Here is a 27,005-nt window from a genome sequence, read left to right on the forward strand (position 1 = left end):
CTCAGGATATGCTGTGCCCCTCTGTCGACAGATCGAGGTCCATCCACGATCGGTAATGATGTCATGTATGCTCCGCCCCTCCGAAGTGAGGTCACGGAAGTCACCTAGAATGATCTCCCGCTCAACTAGTATAGGCCTGACGGCCGGTTAAGAAGGAGATGCGGAGGTACTTTCGACTGTCTGGAGTCTGGAACGTTTTCTTCCGCTGCTGCTTGCCATTAGTATACTGTTGATGTATAAAAGATATATGTGATCTAATTAAAGTGAATTAGAGGAATGATGATGTTATGCTGTCATGGTTGACAACTGCTTATTCGAATGGCCTTTAATTCCATTCGAATTAAATTATATTCATTCGAATGAAATTTAAATTCATTCGAATGAACATAAAATTAATTCGAATGACCTCAGATAACTCCATTCGAATTAGCCTAAAATCCAATCGAATAAAATTATATTCCATTCGAATGAACCTAAATTTAATTCGAATGGACTTGACTTTAATTCGAATGGAATTTATATTCATTCGAACGGACCTGAGCCAGACATGGCTGAGTTGACTCAAAACCGAACCGACACATTCATTTTTCACAAGGAATCCAATATTTTAATCGGTAGAAATGATTTAGGAGTAAATCCCTATCATTTCTACCGATTATAGTTGTTTCATTTGCCCCCAAAACAACAAAATGGGGCCAGATTGATTCAAAATCCAACCCCCCCAAAACTAACTAAAAAACTAATAAAAATAAAGCACATTTAACCCATACATCTTGTTCTAGGAGATTTGAGGAGTTGGTCGGAGTTGGTGGCGGCGTTGTGGCTGCTAACGACGGAGGAATCGAAGAGTTCGAATGAGAGGAGGCACGAAATGAATGGAGAAGAAACTGGTTCGCGGCTTAAATAACGTGATTTCGTTCGAACAGAAGTATAATCAGTTCGAACTAAAAGGGTATAAGTTCGAATTAAAAGGGTATAAGTTCGAATGAATTATATAATACTTCATAAAAAATATATATATATATATAAGTACAAGAGGCAAAACAATTGAGAAGTATTAGTAATACTCGTATATAATACAGAGTATACTAGTACTAATAAAAAATTTCTCACTAGTATATATAATAATATATATTAGATAACTATATATCGATAGTATAGAGTTTTATACTAGTTACTTATATATATTGTAAGTATCTAGTATATATATATGTAATAGTATATATATTATGCATTAGATGAGTATAAAATAGTATTGTCTAAAGCATTGCATTATAAAGTAAATATAGTAAGTATATAGTAAAACATTGCATTAATTATATGTATAAAAAACATATTTCTAATATATTTAGTTTGTATATTAATAATAAACCAAGTACTTGGACTATATTATAAAGTATTACAGTATCATTAGTTTTCATATTTTGATGGTATCTATACTTTAATATCACTTAGTATTATACTATTAGTGATACTTAGTATTATACTTATAGTGATACTAACTTATAAATATAACACTATTAGTGATTGTAAATAAAATATTATACTATTTTAAATATTTAATATTATAGATTGATAAGAAACTTAGTATTATGATATTAGTGACACTTAGTATTATATAGTCTATATAATTTTTACATATACACATAATAATATTGGGTGTATTATGTGTATAGTTATATATTTATCTAATTATCTATTCGAACTAATATAATGTTAGTTCGAATAGAGATAATTAATGTTCGAACGACTTTTTTTTGTTTGGAGGGAAAATTCGCGCCAAGTTATCAGTATATGCTGAAGAATATTCCTTTTTCTGTTCGAACTGGAAAAATATTAATTCGAACAGGAAAAAATTGTGGGAAAAATTAGCGATATTTGGATTTTCGTGTTCGAACTGATTAAAATTTAGTTCGAACTGAAATGCACATATTATTAATCCGATCCTTTCACTTCATTTTCACTCAGATTGAAGATTGAGAAAATGAGAGAGAGCGTGGCAGAGGTTGTGAGAGAGTGTTGTGGAGAGAGAGAGCTTGAAAGCATTGAGAGAGAAGAGATTCTTGAGAGAGAAAGGAGAAGGACAAGAGGTAAGTTGTGTTTTTTTGTATTTTTCATTCCGATTTTCGTTTACAAATATCTATAAAGTTTTTGCATTTATTTGTTGGGATAGAACAACAGTTTAATGTGTTTTATGTATATATAGGTATTGTGGATTGACTGAAATTTGAATTGCTAGTACAAGAGGTAAGTTTTATTAGTTTTCTAAGTTGTTTAATAATCATATTTAGAGATATTCATATAGTTTTCAATGTGTTGTATTGAAATATGGCATCATGAATGTGAAAATTGTGTTTTGTTTATCAGTTTTGTGCTCTGTTTCGTGACTGGTTTCTGGGTTAGTTTAATTCGAACGCTCTGAATACCGTTCGAATTAATTTTTATTTGTTCGAACAGAATATAACTCGATCAGCGTTCCATTCGAACTTATAGAGTGTTTGTTCGAATAATATCAATTAAATACTTATTATTTGCAATGATAATTAAATAGTAGTTAATACTCCAAATATAATAATAAGATAGTTAATTAAAAAATTATAATTAAATATTTGAACATAAGTAAGTACTCAAGTATTAATTATGATGATTAATACATAATGTATAATTAATTATATCTATGATATAGTTTAATTAAATAGCTTAATACTCCAAATATAATAATAAGATATTTAATTAAAAAATTATAATTAAATATGTGAAGATATTTAAGTACTCAAGTAATAAGATGATTAATACATAATGTATAATTAATTATATCTAAGTACACTAATTAAATAGCTTAATACTCCAAATATAATAATAAGATATTTAATTAAAAAATTATAATTAAATATGTGAAGATATTTAAGTACTCAAGTAATAAGATGATTAATACATAATGTATAATTAATTATATCTAAGCACACTAATTAAATAGCTTAATACTCCAAAGGAATAATAAGATATTTAATTAAAAAATTATAATTAAATATTTGAACATAAGTAAGTACTCAAGTATTAAATATTTCAAAATCTTTAATGGCCCATCATGTATACTTGTAATGTAATCTTCTCATGTATTTGTGATGTATGCTTGTTATGTTTACTACCGAGTTTGGATTTTGTAGTTATTTTACATGCAGTTAAACCTTAGACCCGTTCGAGAGTTGTGGCCAAATATTCTCTTAAAACATATTTGGGTATAACTCTTGAATTGTCCAAAGTGGACAGTTTGGGATTCTATCATCTATATGGCATATATACTTAGTTATAACTCCTGTATTAGTCAATTTAAATTTTGGTTTAGCATTTTCCTACATTCTTCAAGTATGTAGTTCATAAGTTTCTCGGCTCATGAATAGGGTCGACGGCTTATCGTTACTAGCATACTTGGAGAATTGTAGGGAAATGCTGTCGAAATTTTTACTAACATACGAGTTTTAGACTGAGTATATATGTGATATAGATGATAGTCTCTCGAATGGGATAGGACCAACTACCTTAAAAGTATAGGGTAATTAAACACATGTATTGTAATAGTTGAATGATAGTGTTTATCCCATGATTGTGGTTTTCTTTTATAGATGGATAAAAGTTGGATGTTGTTGAGAGATAGACTTGGTCGAGACTATAAGAAATATGCACAAGGGGTGAAGTCTTTCTTAGAATTTGCTTGTGAGAGTGTTGATAGTCGAGGATTTATAAGATGCCCATGTAAGAAGTGCAAAAACCTTAGTTCTTATAATATGACGGCTGTGGAGGATCATTTATTCGTAAATGGAATTGATGGTAAATATTCACATTAGGTTTTACATGGAGAACCATTTCTCCAAGGAGTTAGATTTGGCAGTCATCTCAATCAGATGGATGAATGTAACGAGATCAACACTAAGGACATAAATGTTGATATTTCTGATGATGGTTATGATAATGGAGAAGATATGACTGAAATGTTAGGAGATCTTGGCGCAGGCATATTTGGTGCCAGGGTTGGAGAAGGAACATCTACCCAGTCATTTGAGGGAAATGAAGACTTTGGATCATCGTGGGAGGATGCACAACGAGAATTGTACGAAGGGTGCACCCGTCATAGCAAGTTGTCATTCACTGTCAAGTTGCTCCATATAAAGTCTATTTGTCGTATTTCTGCAAAGGTTATCGATATGCTGCTTGAATTATTTAAAGAGGCTCTGCAAGAGGATAACGTAGTACCTCAAAATTTTTATGAAGCGAAGAAATTGAAGCGAGGGTTAGGATTTGATTATAATATCATCCATGCATGTAAGAATGATTGTGTTCTCTTCTGGAAGCAATATGCAGAATGTGAATCATATCCGGTGTATCTTAAGTCAAGATGGACATCAGATAAGCGTAATGTATCCCAAAAAGTGCTAAGACATTTTCCCGCTTATTCCTCGACTTCAAAGATTATTTACTTCCCAGATGACTGCGAAAGATATGACTTGGCATCACACAAAAAGAGTTCAAAATGATCAATTTCTCACTCATCCTGCAGATTCCTTACAATGGAAGAAATTTGATGACGAGTATCCATGGTTTGCTGAAGAACCTCCAATGTACGTCTTGATTTAGCAACTGATGGGTTTAATCCATTTGGCAACATGAGCACTTCTCATAGCACTTGGCCTGTCATAGTAATGCCTTATAATTTGCCACCATGGAAGTGTATGAAGGATCCTTATTTTATGATGACTCTATTGATTCCAGGGCCAAGGTCACCAGGAAATGAAATAGATGTATATTTGCAGCCAATGATGGAAGAGTTGAAAGAGTTGTGGGAACAGGGTGTCAATACATATGATGTGGCCGCTTTGCATGAATTCAAAATGCATGCTGAAGTACTTTGGACAATAAATGATTTTTCGGCATACGGGAACTTGTCTGGGTGGAGCACAAAGGGAAAAATGGTTTGTCCTGTTTGTAACAAAGATACACAGTCTCAGTGGTTAGCGAATGACTGAAAATTATGTTTCATGGGACACCATCGATATCTACCTCATGATCATAGATGGCAAAACAATAGGGTAATGTTTGATGGAACGGTTGATCGTAGGTCATCACCGCCAGAGTATTCTGGCAGTGATATTCTCACTCAATTGGCAGATGTCCCAAACAACAGATTTGGAAAGAATGCAAGATGCCGAAAGAGGAAAAGACAAGCAGTGGAATTGAATTGGACCAAAAAAAGTATTTTTTTGAGTTGCCATACTGGTCTACCTTAATACTGCGTCACAATCTAGACGTAATGCACATTGAAAAAAATATATGTAAGAATATTTTGGGTACCCTGATGTCAATACAAGAAAAAACAAAAGATACAGTCAACTCTCGTAAAGATTTGAAAGAGTTGGGAATCAGATCAGAGTTGCATTTGCAAGATACTGGGTCATTAGCTTATATGCTCATTGGATGGTATACACTTTCAAGTGATGAGAGAAAGAAATTCTGTGATTGGTTTATGACAATCAAATTGCCCGATAGTTATGCTTCGAACATGTCAAGATATGTTCGACCTCATGATTGGAAGATAACTGGTCTAAAAAGTCACGACTGCCATATATTTTTACAGCGATTGTTGCCAGTTGGTGTGTGTGGAAAGCTTACTCCAGATGTTTGTACAGCTATCACAGAATTAGGGTGATTTTTCAGAAATATTTGCAGTAGAACGTTGAAAGTTGATGCCTTATTAAAAATGGAAGCTGACATTGCATTGATATTGTGTAAATTGGAGAGTTTGTACCCGCCTTCATTCTTTGATGTAATGGTTCATTTGGTTGTACATCTCCCTCATGAGGCTTTAGTTGCTGGCCCCGTTCAGTATAGATGAATGTATCCTATTGAACGATTTTTGAGAAAACTTAAGCGATCTGTGGGGAATAAGGCTCGTCCGGAAGGATCGATCGCAGAGTCATATATTTATAATGAGTGGCATACATTTTGTTTAATGTATTTTCGTGGGGTTGATACTAGATTTACGAGACCGGATCGAAATTATGAAGGTGGACAAATGGGAGTTTCGTCAGCATTTACCGTGTTTTTCCAGAAAGTACGTCCTATAGGTGCACAAGGGGGCTATGACCTATGTGGGCGAGAGTTTGAAAGAGTTCGATGGTATGTCTTAAATAATTGTGAAGAGATTGAACAGTATTTGAGGTTCGTGATGATCATCTAATTTGGTAGTAGTATTAAGTGCATTTTTAATAATATAGTATATATTGATACAAATTAATAACTCACATTAACATATGCAGCGAACATATACAACTACTTCGCACGAATGGTGTGACTGACGTAGAAAAGACGCATGAAGAAGAATTTGCCTCATGGTTTGAACATACGGTATTATTCGGGAAAAAATTATGCTTGAAAGTATTTTAAACTTTATTTAATTTGTAGGTGTCATCGTATTTATATATGATATTGGTATAAGTAGAATAAAATTTATTTATGTAGGTTGCATCGAAATATAATGAACATTCAGGTGAAATCTTACCAGAAGTATATGCTTTGGCATGTGGTCCGTCTAAGCGGGCTATCCAATATTCAGGATGTTTGGTGCGTGGATATAGATTTCACACAGCAGACAGAGAACGATATAGGAAAACTCAAAATTGTGGGATTGTTGTCGAAGGAAGTCATGGGGATGAAAATATTGATTTTTACGGAATTGTGGAGGATATCATAGCATTAAAGTATGTGGGGGGATATATGGTCTGGTTATTTAAATGTAATTGGTGGGATGTCTCGAATCCTAGGTTGGGAGTGCGAAAGAATGAATATTTTGTAAGTGTTAATACATCTCGCAAATGGTATGAGGACAACCCATTTGTTCTCGCATGCCAAGCAAATCAAGTTTTTTATTTAGATGATCCGGAGTTCGGAAATCCATGGAGAATAGTCGAGAAATTTGCGCCAAGAAATATGTATGATTATATTCCAGAGGCAGACAAACCACATGAAGAAGTTGATAGTCCAGACCATGAAGAAGCATATCAAGAAAATGAATCAGGCATCAATCTATTTGTTGATCTAAGCCATTATGACATGATCCCATTGCGCAGAGAAGATGTTCAACCCAAAGTAATTGAAGGTGACATGTCGGAAGAACATGAATCAACTGAAATGTCTACTGAGGATGAGAGCGATTGGTCCAGCAATACTGATACCGAATGATTTTCAAACAGATATTTGTGTAGGTAAAATTCTTATAAAAATATTTCATGTATTTTGTTCGAATAATAATTTATTATAATTTCAAACAGATATGCCCCCTAAACACAAAAGAACACGTGAGCCATCCCTACCACTTAGTGAATCCCCGTGTGCTTCACCTGCCAACAATGGTGGGCCACCGTCACCAGAACCAGAACAAGGTATTTTTTCAATGTATATCTTTCAAATAAGATTAATTTAATTAAAATATATTCTAAGCCATTTGTATATATAGTTGTTGTAAACCAGAGCTGAGTTAGAGGCATTACGAGGGGTGTCTGCATAGAAAAAGTAAGGAAAGTGGGTAAAATTAAAATTGATATATCTGATGATCATACCGGTGGCTCTGGGGATTTGGCAGCTTGGCTTGCTTCTTATGTTGGTACACTTACTCGCACGTATGCACTGATGGCTACATCATCCTTGGCTAAAGTTCTCCAAGATGTGAAAGACCACATCAAAAATCGTTGTCTGGTAATAAGTTACTTTGTATAACATTTTTATTTAAATGCAAATGTTTGAAATTATACTAATTGTTTATAGTTCTTTGAATGACGAGTTTGAACTAAATTTTGGTCGGCGGGAGGATCGACTAACGATTGAAGAACTCATGTCGAATGCATTCCGGAGGTACAAAGGTCGATGCCATACACACTACCAGAGGTTCAGTACTACGATAGAGGCGCGTCAAAATCCATTCCAAGCAATGCCACCAAACGAATGGGAGAAAGTTTGTGATCTGTTTGAAGATCCTGCTTATTAGGTAATTTCGCTACTATCTTTTTTTAATAATATATAATAGATGTATTAAATAAAAATTATAATACTTTTTTTTTAGAAATGGAGTACAGTGAACAAAACAAATAGATCAAATTTAACGATACACCATCACGCGGGTTCTCGATCTTTTCATCGCTTGTCAAAAAAAATGGTTAGTTCTTATTATCTCCATTAAATCTTAATATATAAAATTTTTTCGTATAAATTATGATATTAATTTTTATTTTGCAGCAAGAAGAAAATCCTACTGATTATGATCTGACCCAATTGTATGCTAAAGCACATAAAAATCGTGATGGTGTTTAGAGCAATCCTGAGGCAGAAGCAAATTATGTAAGTTTAAGTTTATTTAATTTCATTGTCTAAATATATTTTTGTTACATATACTAATTTTAATGTTTTTCTTTTTCCAGGACAAGATGATATCTCTTAAAGATACTATTGCGGATCCATCTGATGAATCATCTGTCAACGATGCTAAAATCTTTTCTCAAAATCTTGGATCACGTTCTGGATATTTGAGGGGCTTAGGACGTTGCGTGAAGCCATCCTCAACATCTTCGTCATCTTCTAAAGCCAGATCGAATGACGACAAGACTAAAAAATTAGAGGAAGCTGCACTTGAGATAGAAAGATTGAGATCGTAGGAAAAAGAGTTGTTGACCCGATTAGATCAAGCAGCAGATTTAGAAGCAAGATTAGAAGAGAGGCTACAATTAAATAACCAAAAAATGTTTGAACAATTTCAATTAATGATGTCCCAAAACCCTATACCACCACCACCACCACAATCATAATTCATTTGTTTTTTTTTTTTAATTGCCTTTAAGATTTATGATGTTTGTAAACATTTGAACAATTGATGTATATAGATTACAATTTGTATTAGTATCAATTTCATTTTGTTTGATCAATGCTGTTTGAATGGTAAATTACCATTTATGCATATATTCGAACAAAAACATATCCATTCGAACCAATAAATTCTCATTCGAACTTACCGGGAAATACAATCCATGCATTCGTTCGAACAACTAAATACTCATTCGAATAAATTCATTTCTAAAAGTCCATTCGAACAGAAGATTTCTGTAAATAGATTATTTATTCGAACAGTTAATATTTTTCTTCGAACTAAAGTCGCTTACGAACTTTTTTGTTCGAACAGACTTGGTCAGATATGGTTATTGATTCAAATTAACATTTCATGTTGTTCGAACAAAAATAATTCCATTCGAACTTGATTCTGAGACGACATTTTTTTGTCTCAGAAAAAATTTCCCGTTCAAACGGTTTCGACCGGTTCCGCCCAATTTCGTCCCTAAAAATACTTTTCGGAGATGAAAAATCAATTTTTGTCTCTGAAAACTTTCTGAGACAGCCTTTTTGAGACAAAATAGAGACGAAATTTTTTCGTCTCCCAAAAATTTTAGGGACGAAATTTCCATTTTTTGAGACAAAATTTTTTGTCTCAAAAAATCATATCTCTTGTAGTGTACAGCGATGGGCGGACGTTAGGTTAGTATTGCGTTTTGGATTTTTTTGACTCTGAAGCTGCGATTGGGTTGTGAGGTGCCTAGCATCATAATCCAAGGCAATGGACCTTGTGACTTGCTGCCAATTGTAGGGAACTCTTTTGCAAACATTTCCTAAAAATTCTTCACAAAATACCCTGGCCGGCATGTTATCATCAATGGCTGATCGCTGCGTCATTTGAATTTGTGCTTGATTTTAAATTATTGCGTATGTACAGAACGTCCCATGTGAGCCTGTAACCAGAGAATTAGCAAAATGGTCAGAGAAATGGAAACAAAAACAAAAAAATCTTGAAAATCTTTTGACCGCATCAAGGAAAATCAGAACCCAAGTGTTGAGGCTGAGGTTCTGAAGGAAATCAGAGAAAAATCCGAATCTCCTATTTATACTAAAGTCAAAGACATGGCCTACACCCACGCTTCTTTGTGCGAAAGCATGCTGTTATACCTGTTGGTCGCTACAGACAAGAAGGAGGCTGCCATCTTTGATCTATTCCTCGTAGAAATGAGTAGATGACTTTAGGCGGATTGCTCGGGTTGAAACCGGCATTTCATAGGTTCAACCCGTACATTAGTTTAAACTGTATTTAGCATCCGGGTCGGGTCGGTCCATTCGGGCGGACTGGATATGCGATTTTTTTGCACAGCCCTAATCTATCCATCATGTTAATAATTTGTGACAGTACTACACTGTCCGTATCTCAAGCATTAATTCCGTCTAAATATTGTAATCACACCAACCTAACTAGCTATAATGTTGGCACAACACAACGTGATATGCATCAAGCTGGTTTTGAATAGTTGGAATTAATAGACCACCAATCGTGGAAAAATAATAATATTTTGCAGTATTGCATGGATTGAGCAAGTACTGTATGCAATCTCTTAAAGAAATAAATAAATACAAAATTTACAAGAAAATTAATTTTTTAATTATGGACCTCACTCTTTTTCAAAACAATTGTGTGATACTCGTACACTTCACGACTATATGTAGCATGACTCAAATCAAGACCAGATATTACAATACTTAACCATATTATTTAAGGAGGAACTAATTTTTTAAACTTTTTTGGATTAATTTTTCTTTCAAATAAACCATTGACTATATATTTTATTTAACATGAAGATGTTTATTATATATATATAAGTTTAAAGTCAATCATAAAACTGTTTATTTTCGACGTGTATATACGATAATGTTGCTGAACCAAAGAATTACTATTGTTTTTAAGTTGAAATTAATAAATTACATGATATATAGTTTTCGTTTAAATTGACTCTTTGATCGGGTAGCTGGGGACGTTCATGCGCCATGCAGTTAGATTGAGGACTCTATCATGTAATGTGTACGCGTGGGATCTAAACTTTTTCTTCTCGAAGGTTAATACCAGTTTTTACGAACAAATTAAGAATAACGAATAGACATATGTTCCCATAATATCAAACAGTGCTGTTAATGTCCAATGATTTTGTTTGTATAAATGCATGGGCAACCTAGAATTTAGACAAACCCTTTTGACTTCCCAACAGACTTTTTGATGATAAATCATATGAACTGTTTCTTTTTTCTTAAATCGGCCAATGCGGCCTAGCTAGAGCTATGGATCAAGGTTAACAATTAGAACCAGTATTTTACCCAAAACAGGCAATAGGGTCCGGTTTACCGCATTAATGCATTCCTTAATAGAACAGATATTAGATAGAATTTCTACGGAGGAAACAAGAAAAAAAAGGCCAACTTCCCATGGTCGAAGTTCCCCGTGCATTTTTTTTCTTTCTTCCTTCCTCATTTTACTTAGATTGAAGAAGTTAACTAGACCAAGCTGAGAGAGTAGCTAGTGCAGACACCAGCAGCTAGTAGCATGGCAGGACAACCTCCGCTGGCGGCCAGAGTTCCGACCTCGTATTATAATGGAAGCCACGCGATGACCATAAAAGAATGCGTTCGTCTTCCCTCCGAGATCCATTCGACAGGTTTTTGGAACTACTTTCGTTCTGGGACGATTCCTTCTACACTGCCATTGCTTGAGCTTCAGATGGTTCTAATTTTCGCCATCACGCGCTTCACCCATTCCATTCTTAAGCCGTACGGAGTCCCTGAATTCACGTCACAACTAATTGTATGTGCTCTCTCATCTCCAACGTCTTCCAATACTCTTTCTTTTATTCGATCGAACATTCACATATATTTATATTAATATTTGATAAGAGTACTATATATATATGTATATATATGTTGAGGAATAGAAGACACTCCTTTAATTTATAATATGTTGATGATCAGGCTGGCATAATGCTCGGTCCTTCAGGCTTGGGGCGCGTCGGAATATTCCAGGCTTTGTTCTCGGTTAGAAATCCAAACACAGTGGGAATGATAGCTACCTTTGGTCACATACTCTTTTCGTTTATGAGTGGGGTGAAAATGGATACGGGACTGATAAAAAGAATGGGTAGAAAATCCTTGTTTACTGGTATTGCCTGCATAATGTTTCCTTTGCTAGTTGGCAGCTTCACAATCCAAGTGACACTAAGAAGATCTTGGCTAACCGCAGAAGAAGCGACTGGCCTTCCATTTCAAACAGCACTAAATTGTCTAACTCCATTTCCAGTGGTAGTATACCTTCTTGAGAGCCTCAAGGTCCTGAATTCTGAACTAGGACAATTAGGCCTATCTGCATCATTGGTCAGTGACATGTTTGGCTGCTTTCTTGTCTGGCTTACTGAAATGACTAAAGTTGGTCGGGAGAAAGGCATGTTTGGCGTGGCGATAAGTGCATCATCAAGCATTCTCTATGTTTTTGTCGTTGTGTTTGCTTTTCGACCGGCAATGTTTTGGGTAATCAGGCAAACACCCGAAGGCAGGCCTGTAAAACGCACACATCTTCAACTAATCATGATGTTAATGCTTTTCGCGGGATTGCTTTCTCGGTGGTTTAGTACGTCACTCGTGTTTGGACCTTTCATTCTGGGTTTGGCAGTGCCAGATGGACCCCCTTTGGGGTCTGCTATAATCAAAAAGTTTTACTACTTCAATCAAGATGTGTTCTTGCCGCTGTTTGTGACTACATGTGGGATGAGGACAGATCTACGTTTGATCAAATTCAATGACAGCTTCATGACATTCAATGTACTGCTCATTTTCTTCACTTTTTCTGCCAAAATGATGGCGTGTGTGGTTCCCCTCTTGTACACCAAAATGCCCTTAAATGATGCTCTAGCACTCGCTCTCATTTTGAGTTCCAAAGGTGAAATCCACCTCGCCCTCAATACCATATTCAGAGATACCAATGTACTTGGCTATCCTTTTTCTTTTTCGTTTCCTCCTACAAGATGGAATTGCCTTTCTCTATTCACTAATTTTTTTTATTTTTTTATTTATTTTTTGTCACATTTTATTAGCCGCAAGTACAGTACCTGACGGACACAGCGCTCACTTTGTCAAATATCGCGATCCTCTTGAATGCAATCATTGCACCAGTTATGGTGCAATTCCTGTACGATCCTTCAAGGAAATATGCAGGCTACCAGAAAAGAGATATTATTCATAACAAAAGAAATGCAGAGCTCCGAATCCTGGTATGCATTCACAAGCCTCAAAATATTGTTGCGGCAATCGAACTACTAGAATCCTCATGCCCTACTAGAGAAAGACCTCTTGGAATTTACGTGCTTCACCTTATCGAGCTGATTGGCCGATCCTCTCCTATTTTTATCTCCCACGAAATGAAGAAAAAGACTGTGTACAAAACATCCGCGTATTCAGAGAATGTTATCAGCGCGTTCAAAAGCTTTCAACAAAATAATCGAGCTGGTGTTGTAACAAACTGTTTCACAGCAATCTCTCCGACCAAGTTCATGCATGAAGACATCTGTACTCTCGCACTGGACAAGCTAGCTTCCCTCATAGTACTCCCATTCCACAGAAAATGGTCGGCAGATGGATCTATCCAATCGGAGGGTAGTACTCATTTAAGGACTTTGAATAACAGTGTCCTAGAAATTGCTCCATGTTCTGTCGGGATCCTCGTTGATCGTGGCGGCCATTCGAAGAGCTCTAACGTTATTGCATCAAAGTCGCCTTTTTCTGTGGCAATGATCTTCGTGGGTGGAAATGATGATCGAGAGGCATTAACTTTTGCCAAACGCATGGCCAATGACAGCAACATCACTTTGACTGTGGTTCATTTTGTTTCCTCCGACACTGAAGATATCACCCTTTGGGACAGATTGCTTGACAATGAGGTACTGAAAGATGTTAAAATGAACAATGTAGGTGATGAATATGTGATATACTTAGAGGAGATAGTGAAAGATGGGCCTCAGACGGCATTGATAGTTCGTTCAATGGTGGATGAGTACGATCTGTTTATTGTAGGCAGAAGACACAACTGTGATTCCACACAGACATCAGGGCTTGTAGAATGGAGTGAATTCCCGGAGCTGGGAATTATCGGAGACTTGCTGGCCTCCTCAGATCTCAACAGCAAGGCTTCTGTTTTGGTGATTCAACAACAACGAAAAAAGACCTAATTTGAATCATGGCTGTGGAAGCTGATCATCATCAGAGACTTGATCTCGTCCTTCACAAATATAAATGGAATATAAATTCCATCCCCAGCTACCTTTTCTCATCATGTTCTATCCTTTTCAGATGGGAGCTAGGGTACTATAACATGTTTAACCAATGCATAATTGACAACTTTTGATATTTTTACATTCATGACTAACAAATTGAAAGTTTGCCCCTCATCATGATTTTATAGCCCGACGTTGCTCATGCGCAGCTTATAATTTCAAATTTGTAACGAATTTAATGTGCATATAGTATAGTGTTAGTTAATAATTGTGAGTTATTGGAATTTTCAAAAATGCATTATATATAATTTTAAAACTTTGGTACGTAACTCTAAGCTTATCTCTCTCCCATTTTAGGTCATGGTTCGATGAAGAATTAATCTAGATAATAAATTTTATAACTAATGTACATTGAAACTAGTTCGATCAAGAATTAACACTACAAGAAAAATGAATTTTTGTAACCAATTTATAGCAACGAAAAAACTATTTTGGTTGCTAATAGTCTTTTCATTATTATAAATGCAATCAAAATAATCTTTGCGTTGATATAAATTAGTTACAAAAGCCTGTTTTTCTTGTAGTGTAATCTAGATAATAAATTTTATAACTAATGTACATTGAAATTCACCGCACTGAGGGTAAGTCCTCTCCAAATGATCGATCGATCGAATGACTTCATAATTAATCTAGAGAGATTAATCAGACAAATTTATGAATTCTACTCCCGGATCGAATTGAGTACTTAGGGAAATCCGTTTTGTAGTAGAATATATCAACGTACGATATTATTGCAGATGAAGTACTAACCTTATAAGTTCATGTGGATCCGGTTACCCTTAAGTTTAATCATGATTTAGTATATATCATGAAACCGGTAATCATATGTTTAATTATACATCATGATTGGCAACTTCCTCAATAAGGCTTTGTTTGAATGATCATATATATGTGTTGAGATGAGATGAGAAATTTGTAAATAATACATTGAAATTGTTTGAGTTAAGATATTTTATATATGAGATTTTAAAAAAAGAGAGAAAAAAAGTCGGATAGAAATATTTTAAAGTTAAAATCTTATAATATATATTAATTATTTATCAAATAGCGACGAATCGATATCTTACTCTCATACTTTGTATTCAATTATAAAGTACTTATATATATATATATATATATATGAGAGTAAGAGATCGATTTATCGCTATTTAATTGATAAATAATTAACATATATTTAATTACAAGATCAACTCGGAAAGTGCAATTAAGTGATCTGAGATGTAAAAAATAAACTAAATTAAACCAAATTAAGATCAGGTTTGTGGTTAAAAGATTAAAATTAAAAATTGTTGGGGTGGAGTACGTATTTGAGAAAGAGACAATGTACTGCAAATGTTGTCTGTTGTGTGTTTATACATATATATATATATATATATATTAAATTAAGTGGGCGAGAGAAGAGGAAATCCATGTGAAACCTCATGTGAAGACCGAGTCATACGAAATGTGTTCGAGAAGGTTTGACAGTTAATTTGTTAATTTTAATTAATTTTAGAATTCTATTATATATAGTTACTATTTTATGGCTTTTGCCACGAATTCTTTTTCTTTGACTGGCTGTCGTGGGAAAAAATGACTTTTGGTCACCAAAACGTTTGGAGAGAATAAACATAGACATTTTTCCATGAAATTGTCTTGGTCGATAGTGTTTGATGGCAAAAGATTTTTCTCTGCCACATCTGTAATTTTTGTCACCAACTTATTTCTTGGATAATAAATATGGGCAAAATATGCGCCTTTAGTAGAAAAATAGTTATTGTAACAAATTAAATTGACTTTTTACCACGGATTGAAGTCGCCGCAAAATTACTATTTAACTTGTCCCTCATCATCGTGGCTTATTGTTTTTGTCCTACAAATACTACTCGCCATAAAAATCTCTACATATTTTTAAATAGAGGAATACTATATATCAGCCTACTGTATACCCCACACCCACACCTAACGTCAATTATCTTTCTTTTTTTATTTTAGAGATTATTTTAGAGATTTAAAAGATTAATTCTTTTGTTTTAAATTTATCAAATTTCTCGTTGGATTTATTTTATGATTTTTTTAGTTGTGAAAATTATTTTGATGTACTTTCTTGTTATTAATTATTATTTTGTAGTTAATAAATTTTATTATTTTATTTTACTAAATCACTGTATTTAAATTATATTATTTAAATTTACCATCGTGAAATCTTTTTCGTTAGGTCTATTTTGAGACTCAAATTAAAAAGACTACACCTTATTTATTTCCCTTCATTTTTTTCTTTTAATTCTTTTTCTTTTTCCTTTTTCCTTTTTTCTTTCTTCTTTCTTTTTTCTTCTTTCTTTTTCTTTTTCTCCTCCTTATTTCTCCCACAGCCCATGCGCGACCCAGCCCTCCCAATACAGCCACTTGATCGCTCGTGCGCGACCCACCCACGTTGTGCCCCGCCGTTCGATAACACCGCCCAGCCCACCAGCTCCCCCACACTCCGGTGACCTCCCCCACCCAACATCCCTTCCCCACGCTCTCTCTCTCCTCCCCGTTGGCCGTGCCAAACCCATTCAGGTTGTGGGTTGTTGCGTCGCCCATTTCTGTCGTCGTTGCTCCCATTCTCTTCCCCATCAACTGGCGACCTCACCCCTCTATTTTTAGGCCTTCTCACGCCGCCAAATTCCACCACGTACGGCTGCAAGCCGCAGCCCAAAATCCTCCCTGCACCGCTGTTGCACCACCATTGGCCACTATCTTCTCACCATTTCACTACCGGTCCTCTAGCAACCCAAACCACCATTTCTCACTCCCAATCCGCCACCTTTAAAGCCCCACCCTTCACCTCCTGTAAGTCCTCCTCTAGGTTATTTTTGTTTTCTTTGTAATATAATTGTTGGCTCTAAGTGTTTGGTTTTGCTCAAATAGGTAGAACTTGAAGTGGGTTGGTAATAATTAATCCTCATATTTATTGCTTAATTTTATTTTTATTTTTTGTAGAAATTCGAGTGGGTGATTATTTCATTCGTTTTGCATTTGAAATGAGAATGATTCACTTAGTGTAAATTGAATTGATTCTGTATATGTGGAGGCCAATAACTTGTAGTTCATACCAGTTAAGCCCTTTCAAGTGTGATATTAGCTAACTTGGGATATTTGATTGTTTTCAGAAACTGTAATGTCTTAAAGAAGTTCTCTAACATGGGGGTTTCCACAAAAGAAACACCTTTGAAGATATTTTACACACGACTTTTTCAAATTGAAGAAAACAATTGGACTTGGTACGAAGGTAAAACTTTTACTTCTGTTTCCACTTTTCTAACTTGAAGCATGTTATTATTTGTACTATCTGTAGTGGTAAAGATATGTCCAATTTTTTTAATAACAATCGTACTAATGTTTAGCAGGTTAGTTCAATGCAAGGCTTGAAGTGGTTTGAATATGTCTTTTACTAGGATATTGACATGAAATGGTAGTGGAGTTGGAAGGAATTGGTGGTGGTGGAAAGATGCAGCTAGAGGCTTGTTCCTTAACTATAGTTACTTTAAGTTATTCTTTGTGCTTTTGAAATCAGTTTCTTATTGAGTGATTGTTGTCTTAGGAATCAGATAATGGCAAGAACTTGGTTTGTGTGGACATTCTGTTGCTTTTTGTACATTTTTTATACAATACTTGTAGTTGTAACTTGTTTCTTTGACTACACTTATTCTCTTGTGCTAAGACACACAACAGAGGAAGTGATTGCTGCATGCATAGTGTTTAACAAAACATGGTTGGTTTATAGAATTTGGGCCCCATGATATTTGATAAATTCAAAAGCTAAAATTAGAGAGTATATATGTCTAGCATCACTGGAAGGGAAACTTAGTGTTTTGCATAATGCCAACCTTATATTGTTCTAAGTTAAGAGAAAGGGCATTTGAAAATTACTAGATATGTCAATAAAATAATCGATATGTCAATAAAGTCCAATCCAATGAAATAATATATATATATATATATATCAATAATATTAGTCCTAAGTTTTCCTACCTGCACGACCAGTTGTCTTCTTACTCCTCAAGTTCATGCACAAGTTATGGTTGTTTTAGGGCGGACATTCATGATTAAACTATAAGTGTTTACAACTCAACATAGATAGATATTTTGTCTGGAAAAATGAAATTATTTTTTACATTTTACTGTTTGAATTTCTGAACATGCTTAGCTAACTGTTACTTTTATCACATTCCAGAAAGCTTAGTAGTAAGGATGCTTAGCTACTATTTTTTCTTGTTAGATTTCCTTTCTCTGAATTTTGCACTTTTAATAGTCATGAGCTATTTATATTTTGTCATGTTTATATGTTGACAGGAAAATATCAAGATAGAAGCAAGAAATTGGGAAATGGCCTCTCAGACGCCCTAAAGTTAGTACCCATTTTTTTGCTTCTGCCACTAGCTATGGGTCAGTCGCTTTCTGTCTCCTTTGTGCTTTTAATTTATATGTTTTTATTTTATCCTAACATTCAATGTTGTTTCACTGGAATATGATGCTTTATTTATTTTGCCTATGTGGGCGATGGAGTTTTGAATTGATTTAGATCTCCTCCTCCTTTCATGTAGATTCTGCACTGTCACCTACCTCCAGCAAACTTGGTGGCTTGAAAACATATGTTTTGTTTTGATTATATGCAGCCTTGTGTTTTGGCTTGAGTTTAAGTGGACTATGGATTTAGTAATAGTATGTTCATGGGTTTCGAGAGTAATTTCAGATTGTAGTGAACAGATTTAATATTTACTCCTTAATTACACTAGTATTTGTCTAATGAGCGTAGAAATGGTGGGTAAATTATTATTGCTCATGAATTATATGCCATGAGCCTCTCACCAGGTAATTTGGTGGAAAAAGGTTTCTTCTCACATACTTTCCAACTTTTTCGACTAATTATTCTCACAGAAATGACACAGTAAGTCACCACACTAAATCATCCGCCATTACTTTTGTCATTGGGAATACTTATTTCCAATAGTACAAGTAGCAAATAATAAGTTCTTTTAACAAATATAGATGTGACTAAAACATATTTATCACCAAAAGTGTCATCCCAATACTAATAATAGTCACGATTTAGGGAGTGACCAAAGACTTTATACCACTAAATGTGTGACAAAATCATATGTGGCTAATACACTTTTTCGGACTGTGGCTCTGGTGACAATTGATGTTAATTTTACCACAAAGAGTTAGGTTTCTATCTCCATTTGCTACAGATGAAAATAGGTTTTGCCACAACTTCTAGTCGTGACAAAAGGTAGCCTTTTCCCACGAATAAACTTTTTCTAGAAAGAGTTTATTGCTCATGAATTATATGCCACCAACATCTCACGAACAAAATTGGTGGAAAAATATTTTTTCTCACATAATCCCCACCTATTTCGACCAAATTCCCTTGTGAGAAAAACTAATATTTGTTGTAGTGACTTTTGTATACTTTCTATAAAGTTAATTGATGTGGTTAGACAAAATAATTATGTTGTATTAAAAAGTCACTCATATTAATTGAGTGCATAAAATGTATGCAAAAGCACCGACTGCAAATAGAATTTATGTTAATTTTATATGGCATGAAGATGTCCCTAATTTGCTACTTGAGAATTAATTTGGAATTAATTATGCTAATAATATATGTATAGTATATAATATATCCAGCCAATTGATAGCATATAGAATATGCTGCTCTCTCTCTCTCTTTCTGATCTCTCCTCTCATTTCAAAACACATTAATAGTCAATATTCCTTAAGTAAAAAATATAAACAAGTAATTCACCAATTAGCTTATAATTCGCTGTAAATTGTCAATTACAACACTGACAATTTATAAAACTGATCATCATCATCATGATCAACTGCTCTTGAACATGAGTACTTGCATAGAATATCGGCTTCATTATTGTTTAAATATCAGACAATGTAACCCATTTCAAAGTCAGAAGAATATATATTAAGATTAAATATTAATATTGTCGTTGGGCTCACACTCTAATATTCATGTCTAGCTAGTTTCAGATCGATCATTTCATGGATTTGACCTTAAAATTGCTAGAACGTACAAACTTCATGATCATAAAATTATTTAAGATCACCGACCCAACAAATTATAATTAGATAAAATAGGCCTCTAAGGGAGTTTGCAGTTTACATTTCCCAAGGTTTTGCATTGAGATTCCCGGCCTCGTTCGTTCTTGATCTCTATCTTCCCAAATTGAACACCCTCGATCGGAAAGAACATGATCTTTTGAGAGAGATTGTCTTCTTTTTACGAGAAGCTAGCATGCAGGACTCTCTCTAGCTTACTTTGAAGAACGTACGTACGGTTGCTCATGATCTATTGTGGTTTCCCATTTTCTTCCCCTAGCTAGCTAATTGTCACATCTTTAATCATTATAAGAAAAATCAATTTTTATAATTAATTTATTATAATAAAAAGATTATTCGCAATTAATTTATAAGTGCTAACATCTCTACAATTCTTTCTCACCCACACTAGATGATCAGTGGATTAGATCAGACATATATTTGTCATGTCCAGTATATATTATAAGAAAATTATTTATTTGTAAACAGTTATTTTTTAAAAAATAATTATTTTTTATTAAAATGAACATGTTTTTATCGTATGTAGCCATGTATTCTCGTCACAAATACTCTTTCTTTTTTAATGATATATATGTATTATCGGTATTAGTAAATCATTTCCCATATACACAATTATGCCAACACAGATGGGGTAAAGATTGTAGGAAGTACGTACGCCTAAATTTACAACGTACACCATTAATTAATGTTTAGCTATATATAAAACAATTCCAAGAAGCATTAATTTCATTTTGAGGCAAAAACCTCAAACCAGAAACCTCAAACGTCGTCACACATACATACAATTTACAAATGAAGTGCTCCATCACTTTAGGCTATTAGTGCCAGTCCTGTTATTTTTCTTCCTGTGCTCCTGAAAATATCTATATCTTCTCAAAGGAAAAAAGAAAATAGAGAAACATATTTACTTACAACTCGAGGATGTTAAAAACAATTCGCTTTGGTGCAAACATTTGTACTTTGATGATCTGTCATAACCTTTTCTCGAGAAGCAAACGGATCCTTATCACCTCGTAAATACTGTAATCCAGATCTGCCATATATTATGTATGTATATGGCAGACCAAACGACCCCACGTACGTACGAACATTAGAACACCAACTTTAATCGTTCCCGGCAGGGCATGTCGATCGGATTCCGGCATCGGAAAAAAAGAAAGTGTGTTTATAAGTCCTCGGAGATGCTCTCAAGATGAGGCGCCCACACTCCTCCAACTCGGCCAGTCCTTCGATCCCGTCGACGCGACGGTTTCTTGTCGGAGATGATGTCCGATAGGTAACGATCACATTCGGAGACATGATCAACATCACTAGTACCACTGCACTTTTTGCTCTTCTTGGAGGACTTACTGAGGTTGTTACCTCGTTTTTTCTTCTCCGGCAGCGACGAAGCTGGGATCAAGAAGTAAATGCTTCCTCTCTTTAGCACAGAATCCGGCGAGACAATCAAAATTTTACGTACAACGCCTTGAGAGCACGGTTTGCTCAGGACGTGATTTGGGTTGGCCTCAAGGATCTCACCGGCCGTGACCGGATGTGTGATCTCTTCTACGTAGCCGTTCAAATGAACGATGCGGATCAAGTCTAGAGCTCCACAGGGAAGAACACAAGCCAAGCAACACCTTAGACTATTGCCCATGTCGACCTATATATATATATATAGATTGAATTCTCACTGCGTGAATGAAAAGTATGGAACTCTTTCTTTCTGACTCCCTTTCTCGCGTATGCATGTATGAATGTGGCCAAAACTGGACAATGTGTTATATAGGAGCAGTTACCCATGCGAGCAGAGGAGAAAGTATAATTGTTACAATATGGATTCCAAATGACGAAAGTACCCTTTTGGGTGATTTTCAAAATTAGAATTTATTATTAATGAGGCTTTTGATTTTTTTTTTTTTTTTTCTTTTTCTATGAAACCTTCCTTTTGCATGTGATTAATTCAAGGGGCCTCTATCCAAAAAATAAAAATAAAAATTCAAGGGGCCGGGTATATCTTGTTACCCGGCCATGCATGATTGCAAGTGTATTCTTTTAAGGCAAGTGGAATATTGCTATTCCTTGAATAATTGTTCTCATACAATAAAAAATTAAGGTATAATGCTCCAAGGATGGTAATTAGTATGTATCATATATCGTTAGTTGGATATGTTAAGAACGATAAGAGAAAAAGTAAAATAAAAATAGAATCAGCCATATACGATACAAGATTTATATGATTTGATAACGTGTTTATATCCATGAAACTACAAATGTTTACAACACATCTTAATTAGTGAGTCAGGTCGAATAAAATGGATAAAATAATTTTTCTCGAACACTTTCACATTACTTATGATAAAGAGAACTTTTCTTTAATAATTACATGTGACTTAAATTATAACATTAACTAGTCTTTGTATCAATTTAAGTATTATTTAAGTTTTCCTTAATTGTTCTAAGAAAAGGAACTAAAATTAATTGATATATGGTAGCTTAATCTTCGGAGGTGGTCTGGCAATAATATTAATGTTGATATAAGTATTTACAGCAAACTTCTATGAAAACACTATTGATCTGGCGGTCCATATTTATGTTATCGAGTGTTAGTTGACACATTGACAAAGTCTCATCGTCGGAGTCTCGGACAAGTTGTCTACGCTAGAATAAATTGTTCTTAAAAGAGCAAAAAAAAAAAAAAAAATTATCTTGTTATTATTATTATTAGAAGTCCAACTCATTTAACTATTCAAAAGACATTATTATTATTATTATTATTATTATAGCTCCATTTTCAATGGATGGAACTCAAGTCTTATATCTTGTTCAGATTGAGATAAAATCTCAATTCATTTTACATTATCATTATAATTTTCTTAAACTCTTACATAAAATATAATAAATAATTTAAAATTTTTAAATTATAAAATAAAATTATATTTTAATAATATTTTATTCAACTTTCATCTCACCTGATCAACTCACAATCCAAACCTCCTCTCTTCGCTGTTCCAAAATGCTAACTAATAGACTAATTAATTATCCCTCTATATATATATATTATATTATAACCCTCGATATTGGTATTCTTGGGCAAAGCAAGGGAAAATAATTTAAGAGGTATTGAATTAATTAATTAATAGAGATGGAGTGGTAACACAATAAAGTAATAAATCCGACGCTTGAAATGTGGTTTTCGCAACATATATGCATGATCCCATGTCAAGTGATCGCGAATACAGGCAGCTGACTTCATTGAAAATAAAAACAGAATAATATAAGATAAAATAACTTAGAAATCCAGCTAGCTTGCTTGCTCGCTCGCTCTTAAAATAAAATAAATTATTAATTAGGTACGGAATGGAAAGAAATTTTAAGATAAATGCAACTAGCTAGCTAGCTCATGTATTTTATTTATTAATTAGCAGTATATGATTACCTGGCCTCACCCGCATGGAGTACCTGTTGTAGCACTACTGAGACACAACCTGATCTTCAGCTCGTGATCATGCATATATATGACATCTATCTGGGGTACGACCTCCACTCTAATCTATATATAATTGTTTAAAATTGAGGGTATAGATCAAAGCAAGCGAGGCTTAGCCAAGACACCAGCTTTAATTGCGCGTTTCCTGCACAACATACATATAAATCTCTTTTAATTGATCCAAGGGGTATTGTCTTTATCGTTTGGCAGCCTGGACTATGCGCAGCCGTGCAGGGTTCTGCATCTGGCCGTATTCTGCAGTAATATTGTAACATGGAACAGCACTCATGCCAAGGAAAAAAAAAAAAAAAGACATTTATAATATATATACATACATATATATATATATATATATATATATATTAAGTCATATTTATGAAACAAAATGGACTTTATTCATGAAAATGTACATAAAGATTAAAAAATGATTGTTAAGGTGGTGTTTCTGCTAGATTGACAAACATGAGATCATCTGTTTGATGTTTCGTGATCTTTTGAAGGGGTACTGTGTATTTTGGATGTGGCTTCTCAGGCTGCAATTATTTCTACTCATGACCTGATTTTGGGTTCAGAGACGTAGCTACTTATATTGTTAACTCAGTTGTTCTTCCTGATGTTGAGGTTGTTTCCAATTAAAGACCCTGCTGATTATGGTAATGCATGCGCGCGCGTTTCTGAAAACTCCATCTACTGGTGCTTCTGAAGCCTTGCAATTATTTGCACCGAATTCGAACTAAAAACATCTATTCTGCTAACTTATGCATGAGACTAGTGTTGATCAAGCAGAAAGCTCATTAGGCAGCTTTGAATAAATTAAGCAACAAAATAATAATGAAGGCAAAGGAAAGCAGCTGGCACCTTCGTGTGCCACAAGATTCCTAATGTGAGATTGAATCAAACACGTACAAGATGGAAACTGTATCCATAATTGAAGAACGTGGCCTGGTTGAGTCTGTCTTTAACACTAAAGCCAAGGCGGAAGCTTGAATACACACACACACACATATAAATATATATATATATATTTATCGACTCATGCAGGAATACAATAATTGGTATTAGAGTATGAAATAATGAATGTATGAATCAAGCTGTACATGATCTAACCCCTAGTACCGTTCGTGGTACTCACTTTCTACTTACGACCCATCTAATATTAATTCTAGCTTCACGCACTTGCAAGGAATAATAACTAAAGAAATGCTTTAGCGGCCTTCTATAAAAGTAAACTCACGAGTAAATTATTGAGACTTTATATGATACGTTAAATTGTAAAACTATTTTTATTATAAAATAAATTATCCAACGCATTATATCAAGTCACAGCAATTTGTAAAGTTACTTTTATAGAATCTCTTCATAGTTGTAACACTTATATATATATATATATATATATATATATATTCATCATAATATATAGTTATAGCAGTACTTTATTATATATATATCCATAATTAACATGGATCATAATTTTAAGGGGGGTCATTATCTCTAGGTACAGTGATCAAGGAGACGTACGTTCATAACTGGTGATCTTGGAGCATTAGATTTCTTCTAATTCGAGCTGTGAGATTGCTGCTAAAAGCTACTTAATTAATTTAATATGCAACGGAGATCATTTTAATATGTTAAACTGATCACACCATGTAATTCAGTAGTGCATCCGAGTGTCGCATGCCCCCCCAGTAATTAAGCATGAGCACATACAATATTTTGAGGTCATTAAGTAGTAACATGATGATCAATTAGAGGCATCGATAGTTTTGAAGATCACAGGTACGCCCAACAATTTAGAGTCATGCTATTACAAAATCTAAATATATAAGTTTCACATAGATCCTTCGGTAAAAAATGCGTCCCACTAAAATAGAACGATTTTTTTTTATACTAAAATAGAACGAGATTTTTTTATACTTTAAGTGGGATCTACTTTTTTGTAAAAACTTGCGTTGGACTTGTTTATTTGGGACTTATACAAATTATTTCTTAATAATTAATTTTTATAATTTAAACTATTTATAGTTTGAAGAAATATAGGCTCAACATTACGCGGATTTTATTATAATAATTATGGGATTCATAATCTACATAGCAATATTTATGTCCCATTTATTTATATAGTTCAGATGAGATCAGATGAGATGTTTTGAATAGTAATAAATAAAATATTGTTATAAAATAATTTTTTAATATTAATTTTGTATTGAAATTTAAAAAAATTGAATTGTTTATTTTATTTTATATGAAAATTTGAAAAAATTGTAATAATTAGATGAAATGAAATTATTTGATTTTCAATTTTTTGCTTGGTTTGATGCATGGGGTTTTTTATTTGCCAATTGTGTAAACTCCAAGTGTCCTATTGTTATTATGGTATTCCTCCGCCATAAGTGAGGGTTTATTATTAAAATTGGGACGGAATTGCTATATGGATGGCTACCGGCTCTTCAAAAAAAAAATATATATCACTAGCTCGTGTTTATCTTTCTCTAAATGTTAACATTGAGATAAGAAAATTATGGAGAATCTTAATTCTTGATTAATATTTCGTTGCATGCACATTAAAATTATCTGGAAACTTTTATTTTTTTATTGATACCTGGTATATATCTAAGAAAAAAGTTCTGATTAAGAGTTTTCTCGACAGAGTTTTCCACAAGTACACCCTGAATAATTCAAAAAGAAATTTTCTCAATCCAATAATTTATAGAAATTGTTTATAACATCCAAAAGAATTCAACCGTTAGACCTAGGGCAAGTATACCACCAAGATCAAAATTCTTACCACTTTAATCAATCCCAAGGAATTTGAAGTTACCCCAAAGTTAATGCAGAGATAAAAGAATCGTTTTAATTTGGTTCGTATATATTTTCGATTTATCAAACTTCTAAATGATGGAAACTCAAAAGAATGCTTGCCCTTCCTTCGAAACATATATACAGATCACAAGTACTGGAACACAATTATTGTTTGGATTTTGCAAGAAAATATTCAAAATGATAGCTAGATGGTCACTAAATTTTGTGAATGGAGCCAAGATAATTACTAGTGTTAGGTGAAGTGTCAAGTTCTTTGTATCCAAACAAATAATGTACGTGAGGCCAGGATTTTATGCACCATCTAGCTAGATCATGGTTGGATGAATCGAATTAATAAAGATCAGCATCTCTCTTGTAAATTCTCACCATATCGTTCAGATTAATAT

General features: G+C 34.0%; 2 protein-coding genes across 2 annotated transcripts; one reads left to right on the forward strand and one right to left on the reverse strand.

Moving 5' to 3' along the window:
- The first annotated feature begins 11,452 nt into the window (after window positions 1-11,452).
- LOC122293531 (cation/H(+) antiporter 3-like) lies at window positions 11,453-14,120 on the forward strand. The gene is made up of 3 exons (XM_043102095.1): window positions 11,453-11,710; window positions 11,875-12,879; window positions 12,990-14,120. Exons 1-3 carry the CDS (start codon window positions 11,453-11,455, stop codon window positions 14,118-14,120), a joined length of 2,394 nt encoding a protein of 797 aa, XP_042958029.1.
- Window positions 14,121-21,001: 6,881 nt separating this feature from the next.
- LOC122295007 lies at window positions 21,002-22,077 on the reverse strand. The gene has a single exon (XM_043104015.1). The coding sequence runs from the start codon at window positions 21,964-21,966 to the stop codon at window positions 21,493-21,495; it is 474 nt and encodes a 157-aa protein (XP_042959949.1). The 5' UTR covers window positions 21,967-22,077; the 3' UTR covers window positions 21,002-21,492.
- Between the last annotated feature and the right edge of the window lie 4,928 nt (window positions 22,078-27,005).

The sequence above is a fragment of the Carya illinoinensis genome, chromosome 14 (assembly GCF_018687715.1).
Source record: "Carya illinoinensis cultivar Pawnee chromosome 14, C.illinoinensisPawnee_v1, whole genome shotgun sequence".
Classification (NCBI taxonomy): domain Eukaryota; kingdom Viridiplantae; phylum Streptophyta; class Magnoliopsida; order Fagales; family Juglandaceae; genus Carya; species Carya illinoinensis.